The following is a 22,045-nucleotide window of genomic DNA, read 5'->3' as shown; positions in this document are numbered from 1 at the left end:
GCTCAGCAGGCTCAGATGCCACTGAAGTCAGTTCCAGGAACTGAAAGTGGCAGAGCCCAGGTACCCAGGCTCAAGTGTCCCCTGATTTAAGTAAATTTCATGTGGAAAACCTAGCCAGGCGAGGTTACGTGATCCACGGGAGAGAAGAGAGGTGCTTTCATGGAGGGCCTCCCGGGGCAGAAGGGTTCCACCGACTCGCTCTGCTCCCCTGCAGGACCTTCCTTATCCCTACTGCACACGAGGTTTTGTGGCTCAGGGAGGTAAAGTGACATCTCCAGGTCCCACAGCCGGGGTCCTCTGAATGCACATCCCAGCCTCCTCCCACTCTTTCCGGCTTCCCAGCCCACCCTCAGGGCTTAGCTTTTATTTTATTTTTCCTTTTCTCAGTAATCCACCCCAGAGAGAGGGTTTTTTTTTTTTTTTAAACATGAATTTAAAGGATTTCTTTAAATGGTGACCTCTGTGTCTGCCCCATTTTACTAGGGTCCTGCTTTACAGGCCTTGGCTCACCCTGGAACAGTCTCTGTATCCTGCCCCCCTCCCCACCCAGGAGGCTCATCCGAAGGGACATAGCGCCTCCTTCTGGAGACCACGGATCCCAAGGCCGGCTCCTGGCAGACCCAAGGATGGGCCTTGGGATGTTAATAGAAGAGCTAATTAAAGCTTCCCAGTGGCGCCCCATTTGAAGCTGAGGGCTGAAGGCCCCTGGCTTCCTGCTCCTCTCCTGCCTGTTTTGAGATAATGGTGGCTCCTGTCTCTCAAGCCAGACCCTGTTTGGGGACCCTGGTTGCTCCCAGGTCCCTGGGCATCCTGAGGACAGAGCAACCAGCACCAAGGGTTAACCCGCAACCCTCCACCTCCCTCCAACTGCCTGTGGTCCTAGCCTGTTGCCATGGGAACGTGGCTAAAAATAAAATGGGCTCTCCAAGCCCAGCCCCATGCATAGGAGTCAAAACAAACTAATTAAAGCAGCCAGGCTAAAATGTGAAGATAATCACACCCTCACCCAGCAGCCAGTCTGGGGATGGAAAGCGCAGCAGGCCTCCTCCAAGTCAGGCCCCTGGGCCATCCCGGGGCTGGCTCCTCACCATGCAGCCCCTCCAGCCCAGGGTCCCACCAAGAGCCTCACTACCCCTCCCCAGAGGCCTGAGCTCAGGCCACGTCACCGCTGTCACAGCTCCACCACCAGCAAAACACACAGTGTGGCCTCATATTGCAGCTCCCATCTGGGGGGCCAGGAAGAAAGTGGGGTGAACAGAAGCCTGGGCTGTTTTGTCCACATCCTCCTCGAAATCCTGGAAGTCCCCTACCTGGCTCTGTCCCCCAGATCTTTGCAGAAAGGTCTCAAGATCACTCCTTGTCTCTGGGGCTGCTACCCCCCACCCAACACCCTGGAGCCTGCAGGGAGCCCTCGGTCCTGCTGGTCCTGGGGATGAGGAGGGCCCGCCCTCAGGACCACATGGGTGCAGGCGCAGGCCCGTCCCCCCAAGGGCTCTTTTGTCTTTCAGGACCATCAAGGTGGAGGTGTATGACTGGGATCGAGATGGCAGGTAAGTGCACTGGAGGACAGGAGGAGGGAAGGGGAGTGGGGAGGGGAGTCTATGGGGGAGGAGGACTGGCCCTGCCCTCATATGGGGAGACTGTGCCCAAGGCCCCACCCAAGGCAGCTCTGGTGGTGAGGGAAGGTCACCTGTAGGGAGGATTGCTGACTTGTCTCCATCTGTGTTCTGTTGAGGCACTAGAGGACCTCTGTCCTGTAAGAGATGGTGCCGGAGCAGAGAGGCCCCTTTTCCCCAAAATAGCTGCCAGTGGCCAGCCTGTGCCTGCAATTCCCATGGTGGAGAGAATTTTGGATTTTGTGAAGTCTGCATGTTCTAGGTGCAGTAGCAGTGGCCCCCCTCGGGGTTCATGCACATGTTCTCCCCATGAGGCCCTGGACTGGGTGTTGTGGGGTAAACGAGGTGCAGAAGATGCGCTTAGCCCTTGGGCTCCCTGTAGTCTTGGGGGAGGCTGGTCACGCAGGTGTGACCCTAGGCTCATCTGAGGAGCTGTTTGTGGAGAGGAGGGCGGAGGGGCAGGCTGCAGCTAGCTGGATGCTCATCATCGGACTCAGAGCCATGAGGCTGTGGCTGGCGGGTGGGAGGGCGGGTCCCACAGGGTCTGGAGGCAGCCAGCGCCTTCCCCTCTTAGATGGCAGTGCCCAGGAGCCAGTGTGGCTAGGAATCAGCAGACAGTTTAGGAACGGCCCCGGGAAGCTCCAGTCCAGAATCCTCACTGGCTCCTGCTTGTCCCTTGAGTCACAGCCAAACATGTCATCCTGACTTTTTGACCTGTCCCTGCTGTAGTGATACCCAGGGGTGTCCCTGAGCCTTCACAGCCCCATGATCACAGTCGGGGCCTTCGGGGTCTGTGACGTGGTCGTAGGGCAGTGCCTCGTCTTGTTTAAGAGCTAGGCAGATGCAGCTGCAGGTGAGACCTGGGCTCTTGCCATGAGCCACTGCAGTGCTGTCCCCTCCTCTCCTCCCACCTCCTGTCCCCCTCCATCGGCCTCACTGCCAGACGGACCAGCTCCATGCCGGGACCGTGACTTGCCTCATCTTACCCTGGCATTCCCCATGCTTCTCCTTGACCTGGAATATTCCATGTCAACTGGGGAGCAGCCACCAGGTGGCACTGGGTCAGCAGGCTGAGGACCGTACACACGTAGTCAGTGAGACTCCACGCATGTGTAATGTGTCAGAGTACACTCGGCTGCCGTGGATGTCTAAAGAGAACAAATACACACACACAACTGCCATGTGGGCTGCAGGCAGGGCAAGGCCCCAGGACACCCCCACATGGCACATTCACCAGTGCCTTCCAGCAGGGGCAGTGAGATGAGATGAGAGGGAGCCCCTGGGAGCAAGGTGGGGGTCTGTTTTGTACAAGCTTTTGTTACATTCTGCTATCCACATCTAGAAGATGTGGACGCTACAGAAAGTTCTCCCAGCTGCCTGGCGGGATATGGCTTTAATTGTCTACTTAAAAACTGTGAAGAGATGGTGGGAGCTGGAGCTCAGTAGTAGAGCACTTGCCTGCATGTTTGAAGCCCTGGGCTTCACCCCCAGCATCAAAAGGGAAGGAAACAAACAGAAAAGCTGAGTTTTGTTGTGCACACCTCTAATCCCAGCTGCTCAGGAGGCTGAGGCAGGAGGATCGCTAGAGCCCAGCAGTTCAGGGACCTGGGCAACAGAAGGAGACCCTGCCTCAAAAAAAAAAAAAAAAAAAAAAAAAAGGCATAAAAATGTTATTGAAAAGGGGCTGGGGTTGTGGCTCAGTGGTAGAGCACTCGCCTAGCACGTGCAAGGCCCTGGGTTTGATCCTCAGCACCATATAAAATAAATAAATAAAATAAAGGTATTGTGTCCAACTACAACTACCCAGAAGAACAGAGAGAAAACTTTAATGAACACCTTTAAGCCCATCATTTGAATTTGACAATGGTTAAATTTCACCATATCTGCTTTAATGTAGTTTAAAGTAAATCGTATCATGACATTTTGCCTTTAAATATTTCATTGGGAATGTCTAAAAAAGCAAGGACATTTTCCCACATAACTTCAAATGCCATTGTCACACCTGACACATTGAACAATAATTTTTGAATGCCATCTAATATTCATTTCATATTCAAATGTCCCACAATTGTCCGCCAAAATATCTTTTATTGTTGGCTTATTCAACCAAGAATCCAAGTAGAAGTGGGTCTCATTCCTCGGGGATCCTGTTCTTTGCTAGGTGACCCTTGGGTTTTCTTGCTCCATGAGTGACACTGGGCTCTCTCTCCCCAGGCACCTAGCTTCCCTAGTGGCATGTGCCCCTGGAGTGGAGGCCCAGGGGAGTCGGGAGCCAGGGGAGGGATACCTGAGAGGCTGGGGATGGGCGGAGGCTGCCTGCGGCCTGGGCCTCCGTCTCAGCAGCCATCTTGCCTTGCAGCCACGACTTCATTGGGGAATTCACCACCAGCTACCGCGAGCTGGCCCGTGGGCAGAGCCAGTTCAACATCTATGAGGTGAGGCGCCTGGGGCCTGGGGTTGTTCTGGGGATGGGTGGCTTGCAGCTGTCATGGTGAGGGCCACAGTGAGCTCTGGGCTGGCTGGGGACCTCGTGTGCTCTCCTGGGAGGTGTTGGTGAGTCTCATTCTATAGTTGAGGAGTCAGAGTCACAGAGGAGAGTTCTCACTTACCAGTCACATGGTTCCATGAAGTAGCCGATTCAAAGGGCAAACAACTGTTGTGACTCCACATCCCTGAGTTCCTGAGCCTCCCTACGGTCTTTCCACAGGAGCAGGGCGGTGGGGGGCAGCACAGAAGTTTCTGGCAGGCTGGGGGTGGAGCTTAGTGGCGGAGCCCATGCTTAGCATGTGCAGGTCTTGGGTTCTTCCAGAACAAATATTTTTTTAAAAAGGTGCTGGACCTGAGACCCGAGATCTTAGTTCAAGGTGTAACAGCTTCGGAGCCTGTGGGGCATCTTACGTTTTCCAGAAAGAGTCAGGAGACCTTCCTTGGGGCTGGAGCTGGGGGCTTGGAGAAGGCCCCGATCTCTCTGGAGAAGATGGTATTTGCCCTCACAGGACATTTCTGCTGCTGAACCTTTGCTTGTGTGCTGTCCCCACAGGGACACCCTCCCCTCCTTCCTACCTGGCTCAGGCTCTACTCCTCTGAGCGACCCTCCAGTTCCTTCCAGCCACTCTGTGCTTCCTCCCTGTCCTGGACCCCCACAGCTGTCACAGTTCAAGCCAAGCCACACAGGTCCTTACAACCCCAATAACTGCTGAGGTCTGTGTCCTGACTCTGCCACTTTCTAGCCCCGTGACCTTGGCTGAGCTCCCAGGCCCCTGGTGTGGTTCCATGCAAACTGAGAATTAAATAAGTTGATGGAACAGCGCCCGGCCCAGAGGTCTGCCTGCGCAGGCTTCCGATGTCATTTGCTGGGCGCCTGTGTGCCGGGAGCTTGGCGTTTCAAGCCATTCTACTGTCATGGCGCTTCCCCAGGCTCTCAGCATTCTGCTAGTGAGCTTCATGTGCTGGCTTGGATCCCTTGGCGGAACCCGAATCCTTTAGTCCCTCCAAATTTTCAGTCCCTTTCATGCCCTCACCGGGTCCCTGTTCCAAGCGGGCAGGTCTTGTGTTCCAGCTAGACTTCCCAAGAACAGCGAGGTGACAGCCCTCTCTGTTGCTGCCCCTCGGCCCCCTGGCACTGCTGGGCACCCATGAGGTGCGTGCCACGTGCTCACAGGCTGTTAACTGTGAAGGCGAGGCTGGCTGGGTTTCTCTGAAGAGCTGACACTGGAAACTGCTTTGCTTTCTGCATTGACAAAGGGAGGGGCTGTCTGTGTCCCCCAACCCCTACCCAAGCAGAGGGGCAGACTCCACCCTTTTGGAGCCTTCTTTTTTTGGGGGGGGGCACCAGAGATTGAATCCAGGGGCATTTAACCACCAAGCCACATCCTTAGCCCGTTTTATATTTTATTTAGAGACAGGGTCTCACTGAGCTGCTCAGAGCCTCACTAAGTTGCTGAGGCTGGCTTTTGAACTCGCGAGCCTCCTGACTCAGCCTCTGGAGCTGCTAGGATTACAGGCGGGCACCACTGCGCCCAGCTGGGACCTTCTTTGAGGAGGTGGAGAGGTCAGGTCTCCTATTAGAGTTTGGCTTCCAAAGGTGCTCAAAAGAGGCCATGCTCTCTTGGGCCCAAAGCAGAAGCCTTGGAATGACCTTGCTTCTCTGTTGTTGATTTCTGCTTCTTTACAATCAGCAAGAGACGTGGTCGTGTGAGAACTAAGTGGAAGAGGAACTCCACATTGGCAGCCCCAAGGGCCGGCTGTGTGGGGGTGTCACTGGGAGGCCGGGGTGGGCCCAGGAAGACCTTGCTATAGTCAGAACTGCCCAAAGAAGGAGGAGGCTGCCCACCAGTTAAGACCCCACCCTGGGTCCTTGGCGCTGCCCCGGGAGTCAGGCTCCTGGGCCTCGCTGTCTGCTGACCCCTTCCTGCGCTCAGCCTTCCAGAACTGACTCATGGGTAAGCCTCCCTCAGCTCTGCCCAGCCCCTGGCCAGCTGGCTGCATCTCCCACTGCCTAGCACAGGCTGGGAGTCATCCAGAACACCCCCCATCCCACATCTCATCCACCACTGAACATTACTCTCTGCCACCTGAACGTCCTGACATCGGATCCTCTGTCTCAGTCTTCCAGCACCATCTTTATCATCCCCTGGGTGGGTCTTCATGACAGGCACCTAAAGAGCTCTGGGGGTGGCCCGAAGTCCTGACCACAAGCACATCTTCCACGTTGCCACTCAAAGGTGACTGTTTAGTGTTGAAGCAGATCTTTGAAGTGGGCACGTGAGTGGTAGTCTGACCGCAGACTCCCCTTCCTGTCTAGGGCAGGTAGGGTGGCACACGCAGGAGGACAAGTTCTAGGAGAGCGACTTAGTGGGGCCCTGTCTCAAAATAAAATATTAACAAGGGCTGGGAATGTGGCTCTGTGGTCGGGCACGCCCATCCCACCCCAGAGTGCTCCTGGGCACCCTGTGACTATTACCTCTTCACCATACTGTCCCCCCCATGAAGGCCATGAAGTCGTGGTGGGGGACAGTGTCTCACTTCTGTATGCCAGAGCCATTCGGCACCCTGGTGTACGGGAGGGCAGACCCCAGACCTGTGCTGGGAGGCCTGGTGGCCTCTGGGAAGGAGGAGGAGGCCAAGTGGAGTGGGGAGGTTCCCTGGGTGGCCCCTAGGGGCGCTGGTGCCCTGCTGGAGCTGGTGGCAGCCACAGGGCTGGAGAGGCGGTTCCCTGGGGGAGGGTGTGCTGTGGGGAGCCCAGGAAACCTGTGGGTAAACAGATCTGAAGAAGTGCCCACTTCACAGAAGATCTGAGATGAACCACAGCTCTGACGTCCTAAGAGTCGCATTACAGAGTGGACGGCAGCTCATTCAGCCACACACAAGCCTTCAAAGAAAGGGGACACACCCAGGGCCGGTGGAGTCCGCCCACTCCCCTCAGCTGGGAGGATGGGGCTGGACTCAGCAGAAGCTGGGGACACACTAGGTTCTAACAGTCCAGCGCCTCGGGGAAGGCGTTGGCTCCCCGAGAACCTGCTCATTAAGCCCCACCCCATGAGCGGGTCTGGAAGTGCCCCAGCCCTGGGCAGCGAGTGCCTGTGGCTGAAGAGGGCCCTCCAAGGCGACTCTGGCCTCCTCTCCAGGCCCTCAGTTCCATTGCACTTCTTGCCAGTCACCCACTTGATGTCCTACCTGTGCCCCAATCCAGCTCCTCTTGTCTATGGGATCACCCCATCCCTACTGTCCCTCATCTCTGCAGCCACCCCCAAGGCCCAAGATGTGTGGCCACTTAAAAAAATTTTTTTTGGTAGTTTTAGGTGGGCAGCATGCCTTTATTTTACCATTACTTATTTTCATGTGGTGCTGAGGATCCAGCCCCGGGCCTCACAGGTGTAGGCAAGCCCCTCCCCACCCAGCTACAGCCCCAGCCCCATTGGCCACTTTCAACAGTGCTGTTCTTGCCACACCTGTCCCAGCACCCCAAGGTCCTCACTGCCCGTCACCTGTATTCCTGTGGTGCAGGAATTGGAATAGCAGCTGACACCTGTACAGCACCTACGACGGTCCACCTGGTTCTGAGCACTGACGTACACTGACTCCCTTAATCCCCATTCCTTTCCCTGCGGTAGGTGCTCTCCGTGCCCATTTTACAGCTGGGAAAACTGAAGCACACGGAGGTTAAGTAACTCTCCTAAGGTCACACAGCTATCCGGTGGCAGAACCAGGCAAACATCCGCTGGATGTCCCTCTTCCCCCTCCCTGGCTCTCACCCCCACCAGGCCCCAGCACCCCAGAGCCTGCTGTGATCTTGTCCTCCACTAGCCTAGAGGTCCTTGGAGTTTCCTGCTGGCAGCTGGGTGACATTCAGACATTGTCCCTGGCATTCCTGGCTTGTCCAGCCACCCAGCTGGCTCTTCCACCCTGGGGCTCTGCAGTCAAACCCGACCCCAGTTCTGGGCTTCTCCTCCCAAAGCATCTCCTCTGACATCGACCTCTCCATACCCAAAGCCTCCTGTCCCTCAGGGTCTGCCTTCAATGCCACCTGCTGCCACAGGAGCCTTCACTGCCCCCTGCCCCCCATGGTCTTTCCTCCCTCAACTCCTCCTCTTCCTCCCCCTCTGTGGTGTCCCTTGTCACTTACTGCCTTGAAGAGGTATCTTATTTCTCGGACAAGAGTGACAGTTCTAAGGGAGAGGAAGTGGTCGCCCCGCCCTATGAACATGTGTTGAGAGGATATGTTTGTGTTTTGCATCTGGGTGTCACTCCTGTACCCTTGGCCTGGGGGCAGGAAGCCTGGTTTCCAGCCTTATCATCCAAATGGCTGTGTGACCTTACTCAAATCACTTGGTATCTCTGTGCCCCATTTTCCTTATCTCCAGAAGTAGCTATCAGTACTCGTTTGGACAGGAAAGATCACAGAGATGCAGCTGCAGGCCCTGGGGGCAGCACAGGCCTGTGGGAGAGGAAAGGTGGGGTTCACCAGGTGGCCAAGCAGGTGTGGAAGTCGCCAGGGAAAGGCTGTGCCCAGACTTACCCTGTTAAAAAAAGGAACAAAGAGCTGGCAAGGATGAGGGGGGAAGAGCCAGGTCTGGCAGGAGGCCCCAGGACAAGGTGGCCCGGGTCTCAGCCTCCACACTCTGACGTTTGGGACTGGATCATTCTTTGTGGTGGCTGTTGTCCCCGGCTGTCCCTTCTGGCTGTCCCTGGCCCCCACCCATTCCCCAGTGACCACCAGAACCATCTCCAGACATTACCAAATGACTCCTGGGGGCAGACCTGTCCCTGGTGGGATTTCTGAGTTATCCCACTGGGCCTTTATTGAGCACCTACTGTGTGCCTAACCCTGTGATAAAGCATCTGGCCACAGGTGTGGCTTTGGAAGTTAAAGCTTACAGTGACAGCCGGATGCCACATTGCCTCCCAGAGACTTGGGAGGCTGAGGCAGGAGGATAGCCAGTTCGAGGCCAGCCTCAGCAACTTTGTGAGACCCTGTCTCAAAATAAATAAGTAAAAAAGAGCTGGGGATGTAGCCCAATGATGATAGTGAAGGAGCCTCTGTGGGTCGAGGTGGTGACCCAGAGGGGAGCCTCAAAGGCCCCCCACGGCAGCCCTTGGGCTGGGCCCTGCGGAGGAGCAGGGAGGATTGGACGAGGCCAAGGGAAAGGAGGGGGCCTGGGGTGTGAGAAGCGACCTGAGCCGATACGAAGGGCAGGCACAGACAGGACTGCCTTGCCACACGGAGCCCTCTCTGGCTCTCCTGCGTGGAGGACGTGTCTGGGGAGCGGTGGGAGAGAAGGTTAGATGAGCAGTCCAGCTGTGTTCGAGGTGGACACCGGTCTTCGCGGGGAGCACAGTTGTGTCACTGAAGGCCGGTCTCCCGCAGGACCTCCCTTGGCCCCACTCCCTGGACTCTGTGGTCTTTGCACCCCACACCGGCCCGGGGAGGGGCCTGGGCCACACCCAGGGTCTGTGGGAGCCCTCAGGGCCCCTCCCTGACCACTGGGAACCCATAACTGGTCTGTTTCTCCAGGTGATCAACCCAAAAAAGAAAATGAAGAAAAAGAAATACGTGAATTCTGGCACGGTGAGTACCTGCTCGATACCGCTGGGTGTCCGCGCTCTGAGTCCCAAGCTTGGCCTGGGGACAGAGGCTCTGGTGCCTGTGGTTACCTGCAGAGTGTGGGAATCTGACCCAGGAAGACTGGGCAGATAGGGCAGCAGCCTGGGGGTGGACGTGTAGACCAGATGAGAGGCATTGGATCACAGAGAGACCGCATGCAGGACTTCCTGCAGGAAGAGGAGAGTTGCATTTGTGGGGAATCCCCCAGTGAGGTGCTTTTCACAGGTTGCTTCCCTGCGAGGCAGACAGACGTGAGCACCCGCTTGCCATGAAGAGGAAACAAGGCGGCCAGAGGGAAGTGACTCAGCCAGGGTCACACAGCCAGAAGGCCACAGAGATGGCATCAGCACCACCTGTTTTTCTTTTTTTTCTTGGTACTAGGAATTGAACCCAGGGGTGCTTAACCACTGAGCCACATCCCCAGCCCTTTCAAAAAATATATATTTTAGTAGACTTGCCGAGTTGCTTGGGGCCTCATTAAGTTGCTGAGGCTGGCTTTGAACTCACGATCCTCCTGCCTCTGCCTCCTGAGCCGCTGGGATTACAAGCGTGTGTCACTGCGCCCGGCCAACACCACTGTGGACCCTAGGCCTGGCGCCTGCTGGCAGCACTACCCCTGCTCGACCACGGCCATCCAGGGGTGCCACCCAGGTCCAGTGGCTTCTGAAGGGTGGTGTTCAGAATATCTGTGCATTTTTTTAAGACCTATTTCTGGGCACTGCCATCCACTGGGCATTGCTGTAGGCTCAGGAGATACAGCTGGACACAGGACAGACCCAGGTCCCTGGTGCTTCTATTCTGCTGGGGGACAGAGAGAAGAAACATGCACGTGGACATGTACACGCGCACACCGCCTGTGATGGCCAACTCCCAGCATTTCCCAGTCTGCACCATAAAGAAAAAAAAAATCACCAGGATCCAAGGTGCTTGTGAAAATACAGATGCCTGGGCCAGTTCCCTGGGGTCCTGTTTAGGAGGCCCAGGCTCAGGCCAGGGCTCTGTTTAGTGCTTCTTGTTCCTTACTGGGAGCAGAATCCCCCAGGGATCTCACTAAAATGCCAAGCGTCTGCATTTCTATCCAGCGCCCGCACTTTGAGCAGAAAGACTCTTGAGTGTCTCCAGACACAGAGTCCCAGAGCCTGCAGGTTAGAGTCCTGTGAAGAGGTAAATTAAGGTCTCCGGAACTGCCCTGTCGTCCCAGAAACTCTGATAGTTGGTTGGAGGTCCCCACCTGGGCTGCAGGACGTCCTCAGAGCTCCCCAGGGAGCCTGATGGCACTCAGTCAGGGGCGAAGCCATGGCTATTGTCCATTCCTGAGAGTCACCATGCTCAGGAGACTCAGCTGTTCCTCCAGGTGCCCAGCACGGTGAATGGGGGCACCTGGGGCCCAGCTCAGCACCCGCAGACCCTCCCTTTGCTCAGGTAAAGGCTCATACGTCTTGTGGCCCTGGGCCTGGCGCACCCTGTGAGCTGGCGTCGTGTCCAGGCTCCCAGAGACGCCGGCTCTCTTCTGAGGGAGAAGGGCCCTGCTTGGCCCTGCCTCACTTTCCTGCCTTAGGAGGCCCAGCTCCATGGTCTCCCGGGCCCGAAGCCCCTGCTGTCGTGAGCTGCCCCGTGGCGGCCTGTCTTGGCTGCTTCCGAGGGTCTTGGGCCTGAGGGTGGGGGCTGAGAGACATGGAGGGCTGAGGAGGAGCAGGGAGGTCTAAGATAAGCACAGATCAAGAGGCCCGTCTCGGGGTCCCTAGAGGTGGACAGAAGCACGGAGCTTGTTAGTGTTGGCAGTGGTTAGTCCTGTGCCAGGCAAGAGCCTCTCTCCTCCCCACCCCACCCTGGGGATCCTAGGGCAGGAGAGCCAGCGCCCACTCAGAGGACACTTGTGCCCTTGGCCTGGGCCCCTGGGCTCCAGTGACAGGTGGGACCCTTTGGGATGCAGTTTGACATCAAGATTGAGAGTGTAGGCTCACGCCTGTAATTCCAGTGGCTCTGGAGGCTGAGGCAGGAAGGTGGCAAGTTTGAGGCCAGCCTCAGCAACTTAGCAAGGCCCTAAGCAATTAAGTGAGACCCTGATTCTAAATAAAATATAACAGGGCTGGGATGTGGCTCGGTGGTTAAGCCCCTGGGTTCAATCCCCAGTACCCCAAAATAAAAAAAAGAACGCAGGCTCTGAAATTAGACCCCGGATCAGATCCCACCCTGCCACATCCTGACAGTATTCCTAATGTGCTGTGTCACCTCTTGGGGCCTCAGTTTCCTTGTTGTAAAATGGAGATAATAATAGGGCTTCAGGGGGTTGCTAGGGGCACGGCCTGCAGTGACGTGGGCCAAAGTGGCCCATGCTGAATGCTGTACCGTGTCAGCTGTCACATAGTGTCATGAACCTTCTCCCCACCCCGTGCTTCCCACTAACCAAGCCCCCTTTTGTTTTCAAGGTCACTCTGCTGTCCTTTGCCGTGGAGTCCGAGTGCACCTTCCTAGACTACATCAAAGGAGGGTGAGGAGAACTGGCCTTGGGGAGGGGGAGGGGCCCCTACACCGACCCATCTGGGGCTCTGGCCCCACCCTGGCCTCTTTGAGATCCTGGACCAAACCTGTGACACTGGGCTCTGAGCACACCCCAGTGTCTGACCGGACACAGCCGCTCCAGAGCCCTGTCTGCCCCTGGATCCTGAGCTAGGGAGACCAGCCTGGGTTGTGTCCCCACGTGGAGATGGAGCCTGGAGGTATTGGGGACACCATGACAGAAAGAAGCAAGGGGCTTGGGGAAGTGGAAAAGCCCTGGACCAGGAGTCAGGAGACCCCGACTGTAGGCCCCTCTTTGCCGTAAAGTTGCTGGACTGTTTGGGTCAAGTCCCTCTCCCTCCCTGGGCAGCAGTGTCCTCCTCTGCAAAGAGATTATATAGAGTATGTGAGGTCAAGGTCCCCTCCAGCTCTGTGCATCCCATACCCCTGATCTGTCAGGGCGGGGGCAACGGTGGCTTGCTGTTATCAGGGATCATCTGTAAGGGGCAGCAGGATTAGGGGATGAGCAAGAGAAGGACCCAGGGACAGCAGGTGGTCAAATACGAGCTTAAGGGGCAGATAGGACCAGAGAGGCAGGCATCCAGGCCCAGACACACAGCGAGGCCAGGAGGTTCTGGCCAGCAGCTCATGGAAAGAGCCTGACCCTAAGCAAAGGGCCTGTCTGGTGTGATCCCTGCCAGGCCAGGGCGTGGGCAGCTGAGAGCCCACAGGTGCAGGCAGGTGAGCGATTGCACCTGCCTGGAAAGGAGACAGGCGGGGCAGCTACCAGAGAGGCTGGTCCCCGACACCGAGCAGGCACTTGGCTGCCTGGTCCTCCAGGGCAGAGGGAGAGGTCGGGCCCTGGATGATAAACACACTTTCCCATGACTTGACTCTCTGCGCTTTGAACTTGCACAGTCTCAAGGTTGCAAGTGTCCTAGCCACTGAGCACACACACAGACACACCCTCCCGGCGGTCACCAGAAGCCTCCTCTGGCCCTTCCTAGCCGGCTCCACTCCCTGGCCTTGCTCCCTCCCCCATCAGACCTGCTACCTCCTCTGACCCATTAAGCTGGCAGCCCCTGCATCCGGGTAATTTTCAAACCATTTCCACCCTGTTTATCCTTCTCATTTGCATAGCGCCTGCCACTTACAGAACGCAGGTGTGTGTGTGTGTGTGTGTGTGTGTGTGTGTGTGTGTATACCTTGTCTCCATTTTACACACCTAGATGGTGGCTGGGATCCCACTGTCACAACTTTCTGCCTTTGTCCCTTAGTGGTTAATCTTGGCCCTGCCAGGCCCCTCACTTGGGTGGGATGGAGCTGGGGTGAAAGGGCCGAATGCTGTGAGGTCTTGTGAGAGGGAGCCCTCCCAGGCCAGGCCACTGGCAAAGCTAACACCTTGGCCCTGGCCCAGAGCCAGCCTCCCTCCCCACGCTCTCTCCAAACTCCCTGGAGAACCTGAGTAAGAGAACTGGCTCGGCAGTGAGAGCCCGGCCTGCGTGTCCAGGCAGGAAGCGCTGGAGGCATTGTCTGGGGACCCTCTCCTCCTGGTCTCTGGCCCACCTCATGCATCCTCCCGTGTCCTGGAGGAAGTTCTGGACACCTGAGCCCCACGAGCCACAATTCCTTACAGAAGGGGCTGCACCACGGAGAGGTGACAACACACAACAGAGAAGATGAATAAGGCAGATGGAATGCTGCCCTATTCATCTTCTCTGTTGTGTTCCCCAGACCTCAAGGCTCAATTCATACATGCTTGGTTCTCATCCGGGGACGGGGTTGGGTGGGGAGATGGTCCACCAGTCACCCAGGGCTCCAGGCTTTTGTGGTTCCTTGTCCCCTAGAGACAGGAGTCCGTGGAATGCTCCACCCTCAGCCTACAGAAGAGGGGGAAGAGTGCGTGTTGTGGGGGGACATCTGTCTCCGGCCAGCAGACCCTGACTTGAGTCTCCTGTTAACCATGTCCTTGACCTTTCCCAGGGACAAGGGTCCCATGAAGGGCAGCTGAGCTGTAGGGTCAGCTGTGGGTTCTGATAGGGACCTTTTGCTAAATGCAAGATGAGGTCTGCCTCCTCGCATGCCCGGAAGCCCCAACTCAGGGCCACCAGAGCACTTTCCCCAAATGTGATCCCACCACCCCCTCCTCAGAATCTCTAGATCTTAGTTAGGGAGGTAGATTCTGGGGCCCTACTCCTGACCAGCTAAATTGATATCTCGGGACTGGAGCCCAGAATCTTCTCTCTACGCTCTCTACAGTCTGAGAACCACAAGACTGGACTTCATTAGGGGCCCAGGTATTGATCTACTTTGTTCTCTCTGTGTCTGGAGACACAATCTTAGAACACAGCCCTCAGAGAGTGTCAACCTGGATCTGAACCCTCCAAACTGACAGTTTATTATAGAAAATTTTAAACGTGAAAAAGTGGAGAGAAGGCAGAGTGAATCCCGAGGGCTCCCCATCAGGCTCTAGCAGTTACCAGCTCAGCCGGTCTCAGGTGTCAGGATGTCTCCCTAAAATATAAGGACTCTTTGTAAAACATTGCCATAATACCAGAATCACTAAAGTAAACCATAGTCCATAATTGGTAATAATACCATAATCACTAAAAAAAATCAAGCAGTTCCTTAGTGCCAAATATCTAGTCAGTATTCAAATGTCCCCAGTTGTCTTAAAGTGTTTAAAAAATGTTTTGTTTTAGCTGGGGGCAGTGGCTCATGCCTGTAATCTCAGTGGCTCACAGGAGGCTGCGGCAGGAGTTCAAAGCCAGCCTCAGCAAAAGTGAGGCCCTAAGCAACTCAGTGAGACCCTGTCTCTAAATAAAATAAAAAACAGGGCTGGGGGATGCGGCTCAGTGGTGGAGTGCCCCTGAGGTCAATCTCCGGTACTAAAAAAAGTTGTTTGAGTCAGGAATCTAGGCAAATCCATATATTGATTGGTGGATTTCTCTCTTAATTCTCTTTTCATCTGTTGTTTCCCCCAAGCACATGAAGGGCTAAAATAGATTCCTGCATTCCCCAGGAGATTCTGACTCAGGAGGTCCGGAGGGGACCCAAGAGCCCCCAGGTTCCCAGGTGATGCCGACGCGGCTGGACATCTTGTCCAGTATGGACCTCTCTCCACTGTGCTCCATGTGGTTTCCCCAGGCTGGATTCTGCTGGCTGCATCCTGCATGGTGTCATTTAAACATGTGCTCTGTTCCCTTGTATTTATTTATTTATTTGGTACTGGGGATTGAGCCCAGAGTGCTTGACCGCTGAGCCACATCCCCAGCCCATTTTATTTTTTTTATTTTGAGTCAGGGTTTCACTAAATTGCTTAGGGCCTGGCTAAATTTCTGAGGCTGGCTTCAAACTTGGGATCCTTCTGCCTCAGCCTCCCAAATTGCTGGGATTACAGGTGTGTGCCACTGCACCTGGCTCAGTCAGATTTCTTGGCAAGACAGCTTCACGGGTGGGATCCCGCCCCTCCCTCAGGAGATGTATCATGTCTGTCTTTTAGTCACTCATTTTAATCCTGAATCAGACTCCAATTTGGACTAGAAACCCATTGAGGCCAGACCTCACCTGGTCCACTCAGGTGGGCCCAGAGGGCAGGGTTCAGGGAGGAAGGGAGGAAGGTGGCCATGTGCCCACACAGAACAGATCACCTACGAAGAGCCTTTGCGCTGCCTGACTCCTGCTTACGGCAGTCCCTTGGGGGAGGCCTGACCGGTGTTACTGTCCCAGCCTCAGAACTGGGAGGAGTGGCAGCCAGTTTCTTCCTTCCCTGCCCAGCAAGGTCCACCCTCCCCACAGCCCTCCCTCTCTCCAGGTGACTCCCTGGTTGTTCTCCCTCTTGTAGGACCCAGATCAACTTCACGGTGGCCATTGACTTCACAGCCTCCAATGGTGAGTGGGGGATGGGCAGAGGGAGGAGCAGCTCTCAAGGGCCCCCGTGGCTGACCTGACCACGAGCCACTTCCTCCACGCTCTCTGGCCACTTCCTTACCAAGAAAAGAGGCCCTGAGGCCTGCAGGACCAAGACACAACCAGGATGCGGCCGTCTCCCTCGGCCAGACACTGACACTGCACATCTGGGCTCCTGGGCATCATGCCCCGGTCTTACCCTCCTCTCGTGTGTCAGAAACCCTTCTTAGGGTTGCAGGGCCCAGCATCATGGGGTGCTAGCTGAACTGGGGGGGGCTTAGTAATAATAACAGCGACAACACTTACATTAATAACACCTGCTTAATTCTCTGCCATCCTAGGAAGTAGGAACTATTATCCCCATTTTACTGATGAGGAGACTGAGGCTGACAGGTTAAGGAACTTACACAAGGTCACACAACAAGGAGGTAGAGACAGCAGTGGCACCTTGGTCATCTGTCCTGCCTCTTAATGAACCGCTGAACTCCGCCGGGAAGCTGAGCGTGGGGTTGTAGGCACAAGGTGGACGGAAGCAGGGAGGCCCATCAGGAGGCTGCAGAGGGCAGTGCTCCTGTGGGGGGCAGAGGTGGGATTCCAGGTTCGTTTTGAAGGCCCAGCAGCTGGGGACACTGAAGGATTGAACACATTCTGAGAAACAGGTGTCAAGGATGGATGAAGACAAGTTAGGGTGCCCTTCCACACCCCCTCTGCATGCTGAGTCTGGGGTCCAGGCCAGCAGATGTCCCTGTGTCCTGTGTCGCAGGGAACCCCTCCCAGTCCACGTCCCTGCACTACATGAGTCCCTACCAGCTGAACGCCTACGCGCTGGCGCTGACTGCGGTCGGGGAGATCATCCAGCACTACGACAGCGACAAGATGTTCCCCGCCCTGGGCTTCGGAGCCAAGCTGCCCCCTGACGGCAGGGTGTCGCACGAGTTCCCACTGGTAGGAGGTCCCAGGAGTGGGCTGGGTGCAGACTAGGCCAGGGGTGTGGTGACAAGCCCAGGTGGGTGTCAGCTGCTCTGCTAGGCCTGGGGACTTAAGGCACAGCCTCTGGGGGACTTGGCACCTGCTCTGCCTAGGGACAGTGTCAAGGCCTCTGGCCACACACCCCCCGCCCTCCCTGCACATGAGTCCCTCTCCTCCAAGTCTGGGCTGCCCACAGCTGGCTCTGGGCTCCCACTTCCTGAGAAGGTACAGGTGGAGGGGACCTAACCCCAGGCCCCCAAAAGAAGATAAGGGGGTGCTGAGATAGGGTGAGGTGGGTTCCCCTGGTGACAGAACCTGGCACCGTGTGGGGCTCCTTGGCCCTGTGTAGATGACACTCAGACCACCTTCCCTTCCTGTGTCCTTCCCTCCCATGAGCAAGGGACAGTCAGTCTTCATAGCTTACTCCTGCACCTGGATGTGCCAGGTGCCATGCTGGGCACAGGACGCTTGAGGACAGAGGAGTCACAGGCCCTTCCTGAGTTACTCATGAGGGTTCGGAGGGTTTGCCAGAGGGTGCCTAAGGGAAGCATCCGGCTCTCCAGGGCTTTTTTTTTTTTTTTTTTGGTACCAGGGATTGAACCCACGGGTGCTAACCCACTGAGCCACGTCCCCAGCCCTATTTTGTATTTTATTTGGAGACAGGGGCTCACTGAGCTGCTTAGCGCCTGCTAAGTGGCTGAGGCTGGCTTTGAACTTGCGATCCATCACCGCACCAGCTCTCCAGGGCCTTTTTGAGCAGGCACTGGGCAAGGAGCAGGTTTGGCCCTTCAGGGCAGCTCTGGGGGCCCAGGCTGCTGTCCCCCCGCCCCCTCCTTCCTCCCTGGGCTCAGCCTCTCCATCCCCTGTGCCCCAGAACGGCAACCAGGAGAACCCGTCGTGCTGCGGCATCGATGGCATCCTGGAGGCTTACCACCGCAGCCTGCGCACCGTGCAGCTCTACGGCCCCACCAACTTCGCCCCTGTGGTCACCCACGTGGCCAGGTGAGTACAGGGCCGCTGGGCTCCCTCCCGCAGCCCACAGGGCCTTTGGCTTGGCCTGCCATCCCTGGATGGCGCATCTCTCTTCCTGCGGACCCTCTTTCAGTGAACCCCAACTCTGAAGAGACCCCTCCTCTCCAAAAATCTGTCCCCATCAAAGTTCAGGGTCCTTGTTGGGGGACTCGTGCCAGAGGCCCCCAGGACCTCAGCCCTCGATCGCCCATCCAGGAGCGCGGCGGCCGTGCAGGACGGCTCCCAGTACTCGGTGCTGCTCATCATCACCGACGGGGTCATCTCGGACATGGCGCAGACCAAGGAGGCCATCGTCAACGTGAGTGAGAAGGGTGGAGACACAGAGGGAGGAGTCGGGGGACACTGGGTGGGGCCCAGTTCTCTCCCCGCCCTCGTCGCGTCCTGGCTGCTGGCTGCGTGTCTCCTGGGACTCCGGGGAGGGCCGGGGTGTGGGGTGTGGGGGTGGTGGATGGAAGGGGCTCTGGGCCACTGAGCTCTGTGCCCACCTCTTAGTCACACCCAGTGGTCCCTCCCTCCCGAGGCCTGTGGCTCCCTCCCTCACCTGTCTCTCGGACTGCTGCCCAGGCCCCAGCCAGCCAGGCCAGGTAGAGGGGGGGCCCTGGGGGGAGCCATGGCTCCTTCTGCTCGGTGGTCTTCCACCACAGCTGCCCTAGTCCTTCCTCCAAAGCACAGAACAGAGGGGCCCACATGGTGGGAGCCCACGGCAGAAGAGGGGACAGTGGGCACAGAAGCAGGCCGTGACCCATTTCCCCCTGCCCCCTGCCTCCCACCCCTCTTCCCTGGGCCCTGCCTCCGTTCCCTTCTCTCTCTCCCCCTTCTCTGTACTTCTCCCTGTCTGTCCATCATCCCGCCTCTTTTCTGTGGACCCCCCCTTCCTGCCCCGTCCACGATCTCTTGTTTCTTTCACCTGGCCCCCTGGGTCTGACCGCCCCCACGCTGTCTCTCAGGCTGCCAAACTTCCCATGTCCATCATCATCATTGGCGTGGGCCAGGCAGAGTTCGATGGTGAGTCCCGAGGTCCCCTCTGTCCTCCCTATTTCCCCCCCCCCCGCCCATGTTCCCCAGAGCCCCAGTGCCCTGTGAGCCCCAGACAGTGAGCGCTGAGGCCTGGGAGTGTGACTGTCTGGGTGTGTCTGTTTGCACAGAGAGGGGTGTGTCCAGGTGTGCACCCCACGCCCTCACCCCTAGGCTGCAGGGAGGAGGCCCCAGCCGCTCCTTTCTCCTCCAACCCTGGAACCCGGGGAGGGTGGGAAGCAGGAGCCCTGGGCGGGATCCCCCTGGGCTCGGTGGCTGGCCTCCTCCTGACTCCCAGCCTTGGCTTCCTCGTATCTGACATGAGGGCCCCGCAGATGGCCTCTGCCCTGGTGTAGCCCAGGACTGGAGGACAAGTCTGCAGACCCATCCCCCAGGTCCACCACTAACCCCTCCCCGCCGTGTCACTCCTCCCCACGCAGCCATGGTAGAGCTGGACGGCGATGACGTGCGGATCTCCTCCCGGGGGAAGCTGGCCGAGAGGGACATTGTCCAGGTGAAGCCCAGACCCTGCCTGCTGCAAAGAAATGCAGACTCCAGCCCTCTGAGCCCCTGGGGTTCCGCAGGCCTCCTGGGGAAGGGCCTGGCCATCACAGAAGGGAAGAGTCAGTCCCTCCAGTCACACTTCTCCCGAGGCTGGGCTCTCCCCTAACATTGCTGATGTCCCCCTGCAACCCAGATGCTCTGCCAGCCCTCCCTGCACCCCAGGCCTCCCTGGCCATGCACTTTCTATTGTTTCCTGCCTGGTGGCCTCCCAGTGACATGCAAACCCTCCAAGGTGGAGGTGCTATCCTTAGTGTCACCACAGCCCTCTGCAGGAGTGGGCATTGTGTGGTTCAGTGACCTGGTGTCTTCACATCGCCACGCAGGACACAAATGGAAAGAGCAATGGCCTTGTCCCCAGGGAATTCCCATCTGGCCAGGCTGTGGAAGCCATCCTCAGCAAGCACGTGTCCCTTTGAATCCCCTGCATACCATGTCCCCAGTACACAGGCAATGCAGAACCCCAAAATGCAGAACCTCAAAATGGACATTCTCATAACCCATTGGTTTACAAACTGGAGAACAAAGATAAGGGATGGAACCCAGAGTAAAGGTGGTCTGGGATGAGGGACCAGCATGAGCAAAGGCCCTGGGGCGGGAGTGAGCCCTTGGGGGTACTGCAGGGAGGAAGGGAGAGAAGCCTGACTATGGTGTTGACCAGATTAGCCTCAAAGATAGAAGGAGAGGGGGACAGGGAGCCAGGGCTCTGTTGGAGAGTTGGAAGGAGGCTGGGGCCCAAAAGGGGATTGTGCTTTGTCAGCACCTTCCAAGGGCTCACAGCGGTGCCCAGAGTCAGAGATTGAGGAGTGTTCCTGAGCCGTGGAGCCTGGCATGGGATAGACACACCATGGGTATTTTTTAAGTGAATGAAAGAACAGTGACTATGACGGTCCCTGGGGGAATTCACCTAGGGGAGTTGAGTGAGGTGGGCAGGGTCTTGGAGGGGGTGGGACATGACCCCAGTCCTGCATTTTTGGGAGACCAGGGTCCAGGGAGCCACCCCTTGACCCTGCCTTCCCGCCTGCCAGTTCGTGCCCTTCAGGGACTATGTGGATCGCACAGGCAACCACGTGCTGAGTATGGCCCGCCTGGCCCGCGACGTGCTGGCGGAGATCCCGGACCAGCTGGTGTCCTACATGAAGGCGCAGGGCATCCGCCCGCGCCCCCCGCCCGCAGCGCCCGAGCCCTCGCCGCCGCAGTCCCCAGCCCGCACGCCCCCTGCCTCCCCGCTGCACACGCACATCTGAGCCTGGCTGTGCAGGCAGGTACCCCGGGAGTGGGGGGCCAGGCCAGTAGGCTGAGTCCCCAGATCCCTTGCTATTGGCCCACCCAACCTTTTGGACATCGGAGTGCCTGGGAGGCTGGCAGGGGAGGGGCCTCCGGAGGCTCCTCCCCAATTCCCTGGCCTCAACGCAGGGGTGCGCGGGGTCCTGGGCTCAAGCCCTCTGCTTCCTGATACTCCCCAGTAGTCCAGCCAGAAGGGTATAAATGGGGGTAATCGCCCCCCATCACTGCCAGTAGTCCCCTCTGCTCATCTAGCACCTGAAACCCAGCCTGGGCCTGGTCCAGGGCCCTCCCATCCTCCTGAGCTGTCCACTCCTATCCTGGATCCCCCTCCAATTAACGCCCTATTTGTGGTGCACCCCGAGGTGATGGGTCTGCAGGAATGCTTGAGCCTGTGACCCTCCCAGGAGCACCCTGTGCCGGGGAGCCCTGCAGCCCCCTGAGCGGGGCTGTGCTGGCCCAGGGTCAGGCTTTTTAACAGCCCTTTCTGGGACCTCAGGTCGTGTGACGCTGTCCAGACTTAATGCCCAGGCCTCTCCCTGGTGCGGGCTGCAGGCACTTTCACAGCTGACGCCCGGCCCCAGGTGTCCCTGCTCCTCCGGGGTGTCCACTCGAGGCCCCCTGCCCTCGCCCTGCTCTCTCTGGGGACAGGAGGCAGGAATGCTATGTTCCAGCCACGCCGCCCCTGCCTGTCGGGGGAACCCCGAGGCCCTTCGCCTTCAGGGCCCCGGTTTCCGCACCTTTATGGGGAGCGGGTTGACCAGATAGTCCCGGGGTTTCCCTCTGTAGTGGCTTCCATGTCCAGCTCCCCATCCCACTCCTCACCGGCGCGACCCTTACCCCAGGCCGTCTTGGCTCAAGGGTCACCTTGTTCCATTCTGTCACCCCAGGTACACCCCATCCTTCCGACTTGGGCTCCTGCCCCTGCTGTGGGAAGGTGGGAGGGGTCTCCCCGCCCCGCCGCCCGCCTCCCCCACCTGGGGCGCAGGTCTCGCATGCCGTCCTGCCGCATGGGCCTCCCGCCCTCTCATCTCGTCGTGCATGGTGGTGGTGGTGG

At 57.6% G+C, this 22,045-nt stretch overlaps 1 protein-coding gene across 2 annotated transcripts in view; it reads left to right on the top strand.

Annotated features, from left to right (window-relative positions):
* Positions 1-22,045, top strand: part of CPNE5 (copine 5) — an 88,405-nt gene extending 66,360 nt beyond the window's left edge. For both annotated transcript variants that reach the window (XM_081295425.1, XM_081295424.1), the window contains 11 exons: positions 1,509-1,550; positions 3,976-4,051; positions 9,631-9,684; positions 12,150-12,211; positions 16,064-16,110; positions 16,892-17,073; positions 17,972-18,099; positions 18,325-18,427; positions 19,077-19,134; positions 19,584-19,657; positions 20,733-22,045. In XM_081295425.1, the coding sequence (XP_081151551.1) occupies positions 1,509-1,550; positions 3,976-4,051; positions 9,631-9,684; positions 12,150-12,211; positions 16,064-16,110; positions 16,892-17,073; positions 17,972-18,099; positions 18,325-18,427; positions 19,077-19,134; positions 19,584-19,657; positions 20,733-20,951 (1,045 nt within the window). In that variant the 3' untranslated portion in view covers positions 20,952-22,045. The remainder of the gene's footprint in view (positions 1-1,508; positions 1,551-3,975; positions 4,052-9,630; positions 9,685-12,149; positions 12,212-16,063; positions 16,111-16,891; positions 17,074-17,971; positions 18,100-18,324; positions 18,428-19,076; positions 19,135-19,583; positions 19,658-20,732) is intronic.

The sequence above is a fragment of the Spermophilus citellus genome, assembly GCF_964194105.1.
Source record: "Spermophilus citellus genome assembly, chromosome: 5".
In the NCBI taxonomy this organism is placed as follows: Eukaryota; Metazoa; Chordata; class Mammalia; order Rodentia; family Sciuridae; genus Spermophilus; species Spermophilus citellus.
This window is presented reverse-complemented; position numbering and strand designations above follow the sequence as displayed.